At 42.6% G+C, this 13,608-nt stretch overlaps 1 protein-coding gene across 1 annotated transcript; it reads right to left on the reverse strand.

The window, feature by feature from the left end:
* Nucleotides 1-218: 218 nt before the first annotated feature.
* atp5if1a (ATP synthase inhibitory factor subunit 1a) lies at nt 219-1,754 on the reverse strand. The gene is made up of 3 exons (XM_029731273.1): nt 1,576-1,754; nt 931-1,043; nt 219-486 (listed from the first exon to the last, which is right to left on the reverse strand). Exons 1-3 carry the CDS (start codon nt 1,645-1,647, stop codon nt 345-347), a joined length of 327 nt encoding a protein of 108 aa, XP_029587133.1. The 5' UTR covers nt 1,648-1,754; the 3' UTR covers nt 219-344.
* Between the last annotated feature and the right edge of the window lie 11,854 nt (nt 1,755-13,608).

The following is a 13,608-nucleotide window of genomic DNA, read 5'->3' on the forward strand; positions in this document are numbered from 1 at the left end:
AATGGATGAGGAAGAGATGTGATTATTGTAATCAGTGTAAGAACTGGTTTTGATTTGATTGGGCGGCCTGTCACAGCTGAATGTGTGCAGTTCAAAACTCAGACTTTCAAAAATATGGCACCCCTGAAATGAAAGACTCAACTGTCATAATAAATGTGCCTGATTTCAAGATAAACATTCTACAGTGGTATTGAAAGTAATCACAAAAAAACTCCCAGTTGGAAAACAACTTCAGTGTTTTATTATTGTTTTGAATGTAACTCTTATACAATTGCCTACAAACACCAAATCAGGCAAATGGGTGATATTTGGCATAATGTAAGCAGTGTGACTGAAGACTGAGCTCAGTCATCATGTTTCAGTTTCTTGATTTTGCCCTTGTGACGGTCAATCTCACGCTGCAAACGCTCAATCTCTTTCTTGCTGTGGTCAATCTCCTCTTCATGGTGCTTCCGTAGGGCAGACAACTGCTCCTTCTCCTTCTGACTGAGGAGCAAGAGGGAGAGAAAAGTGTGGTTGATTTCTCTAATGAGGCAAAAATGAAACCAGGGGTGTATTCATTATGCCCATTATGTTGCAAAATGTTTTGCAACCGAAACAATTTACTCAAAATGGAAACCGTTTTCCAACGAGAACAATAGTTTATATTGGACAAATTTGGGTAGGCCCCTCCGAGTTTCATTCCGTTTGATTCATAAATGGTAAACGGTTTCCGTTGCAAGACGACATGAAAACACCCCTGTGTTGCGTTCATGTGGACTTAACATGAGGCATATGCGAGAAAGGGATTATTTTTTACTATGATCAGACATTGTCCACTGGAGTCAAAAGGCAAGAGCTGTGCATACCTTCCTCCAAAATGGATAGCCTGGTTCATAAGCGTAGTAGTAATATGTCTGGTCATCCAGGTTACAAAAATAATCCACTTACCGAAAATAACGCTCCTCCTCTGCAGCCTGCCTCTTTCCAAAGGCACCACCTGCCTCCCTCACTGAGCCTCCTCCACCACCTCCCTTTCCTGCTCCTTTGCCCAGCTCACCCAGCTAGCGAGGGAGAGATATATATCAAATCACAGGCGGAATCTGAACTCAGGTCTCCCACGGGAAAAAACAAACATGTCACTATCTGACGTAAGGTCGAATACCTGACCACATCACATACCTGAATATATATTATGGAAAGAGAGCATTGGGTTAAATGTAACAACATAGCCTTTATTAGACATCATCCATGGTTGGACTACGCCTTCATGGTGGTCCTACCATCCTAAACATTCCAAATCCCCTTTATTATTTCCTGACAAAACATATACAACACTGCCACCTACTGAGTTACTTACTACAGTTCAAGATAGCGGTCTCGGCTGGTCTACAAGTTAACCAAAACAATGAAACGGAAACATTATCAAACGTTTGTAATATAAGATGGATCAATAGAAGACAAACAGTACAATGATTCATTCGAGGAAAATCGCTATCAGTCTTGTTAGGCTACTTACTAGCTATGGGAACTGCAACTAAATTAACGAGCAAGCTATACAAAACAACACCACTGTCAGTGCGTCATTACATTTACCTGGTCGGATGTCATCCTGAATTGGGTGGCAAAGAAGCCCCGAAAATTGGATCTTAATAGTAGCCTCGCCATTACAATTTCTCAACTATGCAGATTAACAGCCCCACTGCAGCAGAAAGTACATTCACATGCGGAAGTGTGCAATTTCACTGTGTGGGCGTGGCTGGATAAACGATTTGCTGCCATCTAGCGACAGTGTGGGGAATCTTTGTTTGAATCTTTTATTGATTTATTTTTTATTTTTTATTAAACAGTAACATGCGAAACATAAACAGAACAGCCAAACGGATTTCACAAATAAATAAGAGAAGAAAAAAAAATCCACATTATATCAATTCAAATACAGACACGTAGCGAATACATTTTTTTACATTTTCAAATCAAATCAAAGTTTATTTGTCACGTGCGCTGAATACAACAGGTGTAGACCTTACAGTGAAATGCTTACTTACAGGCTCTAACCAATAGTGCAAAAACGGTATTAGGTGAACAGTATTTAAGTAAAGAAATAAAAACAACAGTAAAAAGACAGTGAAAAATAACAGTAGCGAGGCTATAACAGTAGCGAGGCTACATACAGACACCGATTAGTCGGGCTGATTGAGGTAGTATGTACATGTAGATATGGTTAAAGTGACTATGCATATATGATGAACAGAGAGTAGCAGTAGCGTAAAATAGGTGGTTGGAGGGTGGCACACAATGCAGATAGTCCGGTTAGCAAATGTGCAGGAGCACTGGTTGTTCGGGCCGATTGCGGTAGTATGTACATTATTATTATTATTTATTTATTTATTTCGCCTTTATTTAACCAGGTAGGCTAGTTGAGAACAAGTTCTCATTTACAACTGCGACCTGGCCAAGATAAAGCAAAGCAGTGTGACGCAGACAACAACACAGAGTTACACATGGAATAACATGGAATAAACAATAAACAAGTCAATGACACAGTTGAAAAAAAGAATGTCTATATACAGTGTGACACTATACATGAATGTATAGTTTAGACTACATTACCCAGCAGGCTATGCGGGTGGGCAGGTGGTTGAAGAATGCTTTGCATGGCTAAACAAGGAGTTTTCTTGCTGAAGTATATGTTCATTGAAAGTAGTTAAACCTACGCCCCGGTTTGTCATTATACAAGGAACAAGTGTCAGATTGGTAGTTGCAATTGTAACAGTGTAGGTTCCGTCCCTCTCTTCGCCCCAACCTGGGCTCGAACCAGGGACCCTTGCACACATCAACAACTGACACCCCACGAAGCATCGTTACCCATCGCGCCACAAAAGCTGCAGCCCTTGCAACACAAGGGGAAACCCTACTTCAAGTCTCAGAGCGAGTGACGTCACTGATTGAAACGCTATTAGCGCGCACCACCGTTAACTAACTAGCCATTTCACATCGGTTAAACCCCCCCCCCCCCCCCCCCCCCCCCCTTTGACCTCCTCCTTTTCCGCAGCAACCAATGATCCGGGTTACGGCACCAATGTAACAGTGTAGGTTCCGTCCCTCTCTTCCCCCTTCTCTTCGCCCCAACCTGGGCTCGAACCAGGAACCCTTGCACACATCAACAACTGACACCCCACGAAGCATCGTTACCCATCGCGCCACAAAAGCCACGCCCTTGCAACGCAAGGGGAAACCCTACTTCAAGTCTCAGAGTGAGTGACGTCACTGATTGAAATGCTATTAGCGCGCACCACCGCTAACTAACTAGCCATTTCACATCGGTTATACAATGACGAGACAGAAAAGAAAGGAGTAATTCTGCAATTTCCGCAACGAAAGTTGAACATTCTACCACAAGTTAAGTGACGTGAGTAGTCGAAGACGCTAGCTTGCCAGAGCAAGGGCAACGAGCCACGGCAGCGAGAGCGAAGCTGCATTGGAATCTGTTGACGAGCGAGTTGATGAGCAACATAAGAGAAATTGACACTCTTTCTGTTCTCCGTCATGAATAGGCTTGGTCCTCCTATTCCTATGCAGTTAACAGGCAACCTAGCTGACAATAGGAAATGTTTCAAGCAGAGATTCAATATCTACCTAGCAGTCAGTGGAGCAGGGGGAGATGACAAATTGAAGGCTTCCATTTTTCTGCATGTTATTGGAGAGGATGCATTGGACATTTATAATAGCTTTCAGCAAGACGAGGCAAACTTGACATTGACTGTGCTAATGGCTAAATTTGAGGAGTACTTTGTACCAAGCCAGAACGTCACATTTGAGAGATACAAGTTTTTCTCTCATGATCAGAAACTGGGAGTCAATTTTGACCAGTATTTGGCTGAGCTGAACACTCTGAGCAAAACGTGTGAATTTGAAAATCTGAAAGACTCACTAGTGAAAGACAGGATAGTCTGTGGCGTACTTGATAATGGACAAGGAGAGATCGCTGCGTGAGCAAGATTTAACTTTGGATAAAGCAGTGAATATGTGTCGAGCAGCTAAAACCACCAGAGCACAAGCTAAAGAGCTGTGCAGGGATGAGACGTCAGTGTATGCAATCAAAAGAGAGGAGCACCACACACACAACACCTTACAAAACAAAAACAAGCAAAAGAGAGAAATCAAAACACTACAATGTGGAAAATGTGGATTCATCCACAAGCCAAAAAATTGCCCTGCATATGGAAAATCATGTAACAACTGTGGGAAAAATAATCCTTTCTCAAAATGTTGCAAAGCTGAGGCTACAAAGAAAAAGGTTCACACAGTCAAGGAGGAGATTGAATAATTATTTGTTGATTCTGTGGAAATATGCAATGCAGTGTCATGACGTTGGCCTGTGGGTAAGGTTTATGACTCCTCATAAATACCTTTCCCCCTTCCCCTCTCTCTCTGACCCTACTGAAGGACTGTTGAATAGCCTTTGTTAAATATAGAGAGTCTGGGAACATCAAACAAATGGGGAAAAGGAACCATATTTTGGTAATAAAACCAGTTGGAAATATGCTTTGGAACTTAATGAGTATGGATGTCAGTTCGGTTATCATCAGAGACATTATGACTGATGACAGGATGACATAAACTGTACCTGGGAAAGTCTACACCCTCTAGTTATCAGAGTCACATGGAATTGTTAAGCAATTGAAATGTTTGATATTGAAATTGTTTGTTAGGAGGTTAAATGTAATTTTAGCTTCCAATTGAGAGAATTGGGTTTTCATAAGGAAAGTGCCCTGCTTGATCAGTGGCCCGCCCCTGTGAAGAGACAGGGGTTATAAACGATGAAACACACCCTCCTCCCCTCGCCACTATATAAGACAATGACACAATGTAGCCGTTGAGTTCCACTACGTGAGGTATGCAGCCTCTGCGTTAAAGGGACACACATGTCAAGTACAGAACTAAGTCAACCTCGGCGTGAGCTTTGGTTGTGAATGGAATGAACTTTGAATGCTTATTCACTACAGAAGTGATACTTCCTAGCCGTTGAGTTAGCAGCGGCCGCTGTAGACCAGGGCTAGGAAAGGACGGACGGCGGATCCAGTCTAACACAGACGAAGATACCACAACGTATCCAATTTACCACCAGAGACATTTTTCCGAGGACAGGAAGATCTCTCTTGGCCAACCCGGCCTACGATCTACGACTAATCTACCGAAGCGCAGCTCAGAGTAAATATTTATTGCATTTTCCTTTTCCAAATCGGCGGTAATTTAGAATGCATAAGATTCTGTATTTACAATAGCATAGCTGTTTCTTTGTTCCTCAGACTTCCTGCTCTTTCATTCAAGCCCAACCCCCTTTCTTTGTGTAACAAGCCGCCATGTCGGCTCCGTCCACCAGGGCCGTTTTCTGTATGACATCATTTGTATTCTGTGTATATGTAATTCTGTGTGATTAGTTAGGTATTTAGTAAATAAATAATTAAACCCAATTTTCTATTGCTAATTCAACTTGTTAGCCAGCGTTCGTGAAGATAACCAAGAATTTACAACTTTCATTATGAGACTGAAATAAGGTGAGGATTAAGATGACGGCTATCGATGTAAAATATTACTAAGTCTTTTAAGAGTTTATTCGGAAGATAACGGTTCTATAAACGTTCTTCCGTGGTGCCCCGACTTTCTAGTTAATTACATTTACATGATTATCTTAATCAGGTAATATTAATTACAGAGAAAAGATTGTATAGAATAGCATGTCATATCACTTAATCCGGCATAGCCAAAGACACGACAGCCGTAAAAGCTGAATGGATTGTGCCATTGACTGTGAATTAAACTATAATAACATTCAAGCTTGATACTGAAGCACAGGTAAACCTGTTGTCGCTGGATGACTACAAAACACTGAAGGTGAAGAGCAAAATACACCCGGTGAAAATTAATGTTACTGGTAATACAGGGGAGAACGTACCAGTCAAAGGAAGCTGCGTAGTAACTTTACAGCACAAAGGAAAACAGTTCAGAGCACAGCTGCTGATCGTGGAAAAGAGTGTACAGCCTATTCTAGGAATCAATGCATGTGAAAAGCTCAATTTGTTGAAAAGAGTGTATGTAGTGACGTCACAGACTGAAAATGACCAAAAATTGCTACTGGCTGAGTACAACGACGTGTTTGAGGGTCTTGGATGTTTACCAGGAGAACACAAAATATGTACTGATGCCAAAATTACTGCAGTTGTGCATGCATGCAGAAAAGTTCCATTTGCACTGAGGAAAAGCTCAAGGAGGAACTCGGACTCATGGAAAAGATGGACATTATCTCAAAAATGGATGAACCTACAGACTGGGTAAGCTCACTGGTTATTGTGGTGAAAAAGAACGGCGATCTCAAGATATGTCTAGACCCGAGAGATCTCAACAAAGCAATCAAGAGAGAGCATTTCAAGTTGCCAACCAGAGAAGAGATAATGTCACAGTTTGCTGGAGCAAAGTGGTTCAGTAAGCTTGATGCCTCATCAGGATTCTGGCAAATGAAGCTAGACGATGCAAGCTCAAGGCTATGCACATTCAACACACCTGAGGGCAGGTACAGATTTCTTCGTCTACCATATGGGATTCTCTCAGCACCAGAGGTCTACCACAAGACAATCCACATGATCTTCGAGCACATTCCGGGAGTGGAGACTATGATGGATGACATCATCGTCTGGGGCTCCACAAAAGAAGAACACAACGCTAGAGTGAGACAAGTGCTGGAACAACATGGAGCACCCGAAGAACAATGACGACGTGAGACGCTTCATGGGCATGATCACCTACCTTGCAAAGTTCATACCTCAACTGTCAGCACAGTCCGCTCCACTCAGATGTCTTCTGGAACAGAAAAATGAATGGGAATGGTCCCATGAACAGGAAAACTGCTTCAAAAACCTAAAGAAGACAATCACAGAAGAGCCAGTGCTCAGGTTCTATGATCCAGAGAAAAGCACAAGGATTTCTGCAGACGCATCACAGTTTGGCCTAGGAGCTGTTCTTCTACAACAGCATGACAACACATGGCAACCCGTTGCTTATGCGTCCAGAGCCTTTACAGGCGCAGAGACAATGTATGCACAAATAGAGAAAAAACTGCTGGCGAGCACATACGCTTGCGAAAGGTTTCACCAATACGTCTTCGAAGTAGAAACCTACCACAAACCATTGGTGTCAATCATGTCTAAGCCACTGAATGATTGTCCAATGAGAATCCAGAGAATGTTGATCAGACTCCAAAAGTATGATGTGAAGATGATCTATACCCCGGGAAAGTTCATGTTCGCCGCCGACACTTTCTCGAGTAGTCGACAAGAAAGAGAGCTTTGACACACAGAAAAACACTGAGATTCAGTCCGACGTCGACATGATCGTAGCATCACTTCCTGTGTCTTCTGAGAGAATGGAGCAGATCAAAAGAGAGACCGCAGCTGACCAAACAATGACAGAGTTGAAAGAAACAATGCTGTTTGTATGGCCCGCACAGAAAAACAACTGTCCAAGGCGAATACAGGATTACTGGATGTGCAGAGCAGAGCTCACCGTTGTGGATGACATAGTGTTCAAAGGCAACAAGATTGTCATTCCCATGACACTTCTCAAAGAAATGCTACAGAAAATACACGAGGGCCACTTGGGTGAGGAAAAATGCAAACGACGAGCACGAGAAGTAATGTACTGGCCAAGAATGAACCAGGAAATCAGCCAGACCACTGCTTCATGTGAACTGTGTTTGACCTACAGGCCAAAGCAGCAAGCAGAGCCGCTAATGCCTCATCCAGTACCCAACAGACCCTACTACAAAGTTGGAGTTGACCTTTTTGACTGCAATGGCAAAAGTCACATTGTTGTTACCGACTACTACTCAAACTACCCTGAAGTAGCAACACTGACAACTACCTCCAGCAAAGCTGTAATCACCTTCCTGAAATCAGTCTTTGTAAGACATGGGGCTGCGTCTGAACTGTACTCGGACAACGGCCCGCAGTTCTCAACTTCCAAATTCCAATCGTTCGCTAATGACTGGGGATTCCGACACAACACCTCCAGCCCCAACTCCCCAAGGTCCAATGGCTTAGCAGAGAGTTCAGTCAAAATTGTCAAAGGTCTGATGAAAAAGGCACACAATGGAAAGGAGGATTTCCTAAAACATCTGATGATCTACCACAGCGCACTGCTGCAGAACGGACTATCACCTGCACAAATGTTGACGGGACGTCGCATCAGAACCAACCTACCCATCCATGAGGACTTGCTAACACCCAGAGGGGCTCACAAAGTCAAACTCGCAAAGGAAAAACAGAAAGACAAACAAAAACAGCGACACGACAAAAGTGCAAGACACTTACCTGAACTGAAACCTGGAGATCATGTACTACTCTGAGACATCACTACAGGAACCTGGATGCAGCAAGGGTGTGTGCAGAGAGAAGTTGCACCGCGATCCTATGAGATACAAACGGAGCATGGATCACAACTGAGACAGAGTGGATCTAAGGCTTCAGCCATTCACTCAAGGGACTGAGGATCATCAAGAGGATACTGCTGAAGCGTCAAATGCCTTTAGCAATGGACAATTCAGTCAGAACACCTTGACTGACAACGAACGCTGTCCAACTGTTTCAGGAAGCACTTCAGCAGAATGACCAAAAAGGACTGTCAAAGCCCTTGAAAGGCTTATTGACAATTGCTAATAAAAAAATTCAAAAAGGGGCACCTGGACTGAATGTTTTGTTTATGTGAAAATAAATAGAGTGACTATGCATATATGATAAACTGAGAGTAGCAGCAGCGTAAAAGAGGGGTTGGGGAGGGCACACAATGCAGATAGTCCAGGTAGCCATTTGATTACCTGTTCAGGAGTCTTATGGCTTGGGGGTAAAAAATGTTGAGAAGCAAGCCAGACATTTTGTTTTGTATACGTTTTAATGACTCTAAATCATTTTCCAAATCAGATAAAAAAATTAAGAAAAGAGGCTTTTCTTCAAATTTGGAGACCTGGAGACCTGGTGCGTGGGGCTGGTACTGGAGGTACCAGACTGGAGACACGCACCCCAAGGCTAGTGCGAGGAGCGGGAACAGGATGTACTAGACTGGGCTGACGCACTGGAGGCCTGGTGCGTGGTTCTGGCTTTGGATGTGCCAGACTAGAGACACGCACCTCAGGGCTAGTGCGAGGAGCAGGAACTGGATACACCGGGCCATGGGTAAGTACTGGAGGTCTGGAGCGCACCTCCTGCACAACCCGTCCTGGCTGGATGGTAATAGTAGCCCTGCACGAGCGGAGTGCTGGCACAGGGCGAACTGGGCTGTGCAGAGGCCTGATGGCTGCCGTGCATAGAGCAGATGTAGGCTAGCCTGGGCCTAGGAGGCACACTGGTGGCCAGATGTGCTGCGCAGGCATCCTCCTTCCAGGCTGGATGCCCACTCTAGCACGGCACTTGCGAGGGGCTGGGATTGCTCGCACCGGACTGTGCGTGCGCATGGGCGAGATCGTGCGCACTTCCGCATACACCGGCGCGCTCCACTCCACACGCTCCCCATAATAAACACGGGGAGTTGGGTCAGGGCTCACCCTTGGCCCAGCCAAACTGCCCGTGTGCCCCCCCAAATTTTTTTATTGGGGGTGCCTCTCAGGCTTCCTTGCCAGCCGTGTCCCAGCATAGCATTCTCTGTCCTCTCCAGCCTTCCTCCATGGTCCTTCTCCCACTATTATCTGCTCCCAAGTCCAAAACTCCTTATAACTCTGCTGCTGCTCCTTCCTCTACTGCTTGGTCCGTTGGTGGTGGGTAGTTCTGTCACGGGCGTCGTATGAATTAGACCAAAATGCAGCGGGTACGTGAATACTAATTTTCTTTAATGAAGGAAAACGTAAACACTTAACAAAACAACAAACATCGACGAGAAACAGTCCTGTCAGGTGCAACAAACACTAAACAGGAAACAACTACCCACAAATCCCATACAAAAAACACCCCTACTAAATAGGACCTTCAATTAGAGGCAACGAGGAACAGCTGCCTCCAATTGAAGGTCAAAACAATAAATTAGACATAGAAATAGAAAAAATAGAAAATAGAACATAGAAATACAAAACATAGAACAGAACCCAAAAACCCCGACAACACAAAACAAACATACCCCTGCCACGTCCTGACCAAACTACAACAACAAATGACCTCTTTTACTGGTCAGTACGTGACAACAAATAAATGTATTCCTAATTAGAGAGAGAGAACGCTAGCTAGCTATATTTGGTTGTATTTTTTAAACTTTCACTTCAAATCAAACTTAATTTGTCACATGCGCCGAATACAAAAAGTGTAGACTTTACCGTGAAATGCTTACTTACAAGCCCTTAACCAACAGTGCAGTTCAAGAAGAGTTAAGCAAATATTTACCAAGTAGAATCAAATTAAAAGTAATAATAAAAGGTAACACAATAAGAATAACAATAACGAGGCTATATACAGAGGGTACCGGTACCGAGTCAGCGTGCGGGGGTACAGGTTAGTTGAGGTAATTTGTACATGGTGGGGGTGAAGTGACTATGCATAGATAATCACTTAGCTAGTGAACGCAGCTAGCTAGTTTAGCGTACTCAAACACCCAGCTCAAACAGATAGGGATGCTATGCTAGCTAGCTTATTATGGCTATCCAACACTGGAAATCTTCCAAGTCAAGGTAAGCTTTTGGTTTTATTAATTTATTGCCACTGGGGCCTACCGGTGTAACTGCTAAACTGATTTCTGACTGTACACTGTACTGCATGATTGTAGCTAGTGGGTTTACTAACGCGTTAGTTCTAGTAGCTATGTTGACTATGATATGACAATGATGTATGCTGTGTGTAGCGGTCATGATATTAAAGTTTGACTTGGAAAGGTTTTTTCGCCTGGTCACAGACGATTGATGTGTTGTGCACTGAAGTCCACAAGTGAAGGGAAAAGGTGAGAGGAGGAGAGCGCGTAGATAGTTGCGAGAAGGAATTGTATATATACAACGAACAAAGTGACCATGCTGTTTGTATTTGGCTGCTATGAAAGTGAACTGTGTTTGCGTGTGATCAGGGGTGTATTCATTCCTCCGATTCTGTTGAGAAACGTTTCTTAAATGAAATTAAACGGAACGAAACGGGGATAAAAATACCTACATTTGTCCAATAGGAATTCATATTTCCAACTGTTGGACTAATGATTACTCACTAGATCAGCTAGATGCAGGCAAGAGTGTACAAGGCGGTACTGAAAGTGTCACTGTCACCTTGATTACTCAAAATTCTCTACGCTATAAACTTGAATTCATAGGCTAGGTTTTAGCAAGAGGGGGTGAGAGGGAGCAGGCGTGACAAAATGTACTTTTAATCCATCTGTCTGCATATTTCAAGACATGGCATATGAGGGTGCAGTGACATACCCGATGGGTTGGACAATACATTTCTTGTCAATCATCTTGAAAAAACATACACTTAACTGGAAATCAACCAATCCTCCATCGTTCACACAATGGAAAGGTCAAATGCTTTATTTAAAAAAAATGTAAAGCGCATTGGGTGACAGAGAAAAAATGATGTTGTGAATGTTTTTGTGCGTCTGTATGTTGTCGTTTTGCATGATGTTTTGTATTATTAAAAATGTCAATGTCAAGCATAACCATACCTTGATGCAGCCACCACCATGCTTGAAAATAAGAAGGCAGTTATTCAGTAATGTGTTGTTTTAGATGTGCTCCAAACATAAGGCTTCAGGACAAAAAGGACAAAAAGTGTATTCCTTTGCTGTGTTTTTTTTCAGTATTACTTTAGTGCCTTGTTGCATACAAGATGAATGTTTTGGAATATTTTTTTTCTGTATATTTGTGTTCTTCTTTTCACTCTGTCATGTAGGTCATTATTGTGGAGTCATTACAATGTATCCATCCTCCGTTTTCTCCCATCACAGCCATTGAACTAGCTGTTTTAAAATCACCAATGCCCTCAAGATTAACATCCCTGTTCATTTTCATTCCTATCCTGCAGCTCAGTTCAGAAGAAAGACTGTATCTTTGATGTGTTTGGGTGGTTTAATACATAATCCACAGCATAATTATCAACTTGACCATGCTTAAAGAGATATTCAATGTCTGATTTGATATTTTTACCCATCTACCAATCACTGCCGTTCTTTATGAGGCTTTCGAAAAGCTCCCTGGTCTTTGTAGTTGAATCTGTGCGTGAAATTCAGTTCTTGACTGAGGGACCTTACAGATATTGTATGTATGGGGGACAGAGGAAGGGTTAGTCATTCAAAAATCATGTCAACCCCTATGATTTCACATAGAGTGAGTCCATGTAACTTATTGTGTGATTTGTTAAGCCAAATTCAATTCCTGAACTAATTTAGGGTTGCCTAAACAAAGCGGCTGAATACTTATGCAATGACTATATTTTAGTTATGTATTTTTTACAGAGTATTTTGTGTAGATTGTTGGCAAAAAAGTACAATTAAATCAATTTTAATCCCACGTTGTAACACAATAAAATGTGAAGAAATCCAAGAGTTCTAAATATTCTTGTAAGACTCCAACCTAAGTCGGAACTTAGGTTGGAGTCATTAAAACTTGTTTTTCAACCACTCCACAAATTTCTTGTTAACAAACTATAGTTTTTGCAAGTCGGTTAGGACATCTACTTTGTGCATGACACAAGTAATTTTTCCAACAATTGTTGACAGACAGATTATTTCACTTATTATTCACTGTATCACAATTCCAGTGGGTCAGAGGTTTACATACACTAAGTTGACTGTGCCTTTAAGCTTGGAAAATTCCAGAAAATGATGTCATGGCTTTAGAAGCTTCTGATAGGCTAATTGACATCATTTGAGTCAATTGGAGGTGTACCTGTGGATGTATTTCAAGGCCTACCTTCAAACTCAGTGCCTCTTTACTTGACATCATGGGAAAATCAAAAGAAATCAGCCAAGACCTCAGAAAACAAATTGTGGACCTCCACAGGTCTGGTTCATCCTTGGGAGCAATTTCCAAACGCCTGAAGGTACCACGTTCATCTGTACAAACAATAGTACACAAGTATAAACACCATGCAGACATCATACCGCTCAGGAAGGAGACGCGTTCTGTCTCCTAGAGGTGAACGTACTTTGGTGCAAAAAGTGTAAATCAATCCCAGAACAACGGCAAAGGACCTTGTGAAGATCCTGGAAGAAACAGGTACAAATGTATCTATATCCACAGTAAAACAAGTCCTATATCGACATAACCTGAAAGGAATAAGCCACTGCTCCAAAACCGCCATAATAAAGCCAAACTATGGTTTGCAAAGATCCTACTTTTTGGAGAAATGTCCTCTGGTCTGATGAAACAAAAATAGAACTGTTTGGCCATAATGACCATCGTTATGTTTGGAGGAAAAAGGGGGAGGCTTGCAAGCTGAAGAACACCATCCCAACCACGAAGCACGGGGGTGGCAGCATCATGTTGTGGTGTTGCTTTGCTGCAGGAGGGACTGGTGCACTTTACAAAATAGATGGCATCATGAGGCAGGAAAATTATGTGGATATATTGAAGCAACATCTCAAGACATCAGTCGGGAATTTAAAGCTTGGTTG

This window comes from Salmo trutta, chromosome 34, assembly GCF_901001165.1.
Source record: "Salmo trutta chromosome 34, fSalTru1.1, whole genome shotgun sequence".
Lineage (NCBI taxonomy): Eukaryota > Metazoa > Chordata > Actinopteri > Salmoniformes > Salmonidae > Salmo > Salmo trutta.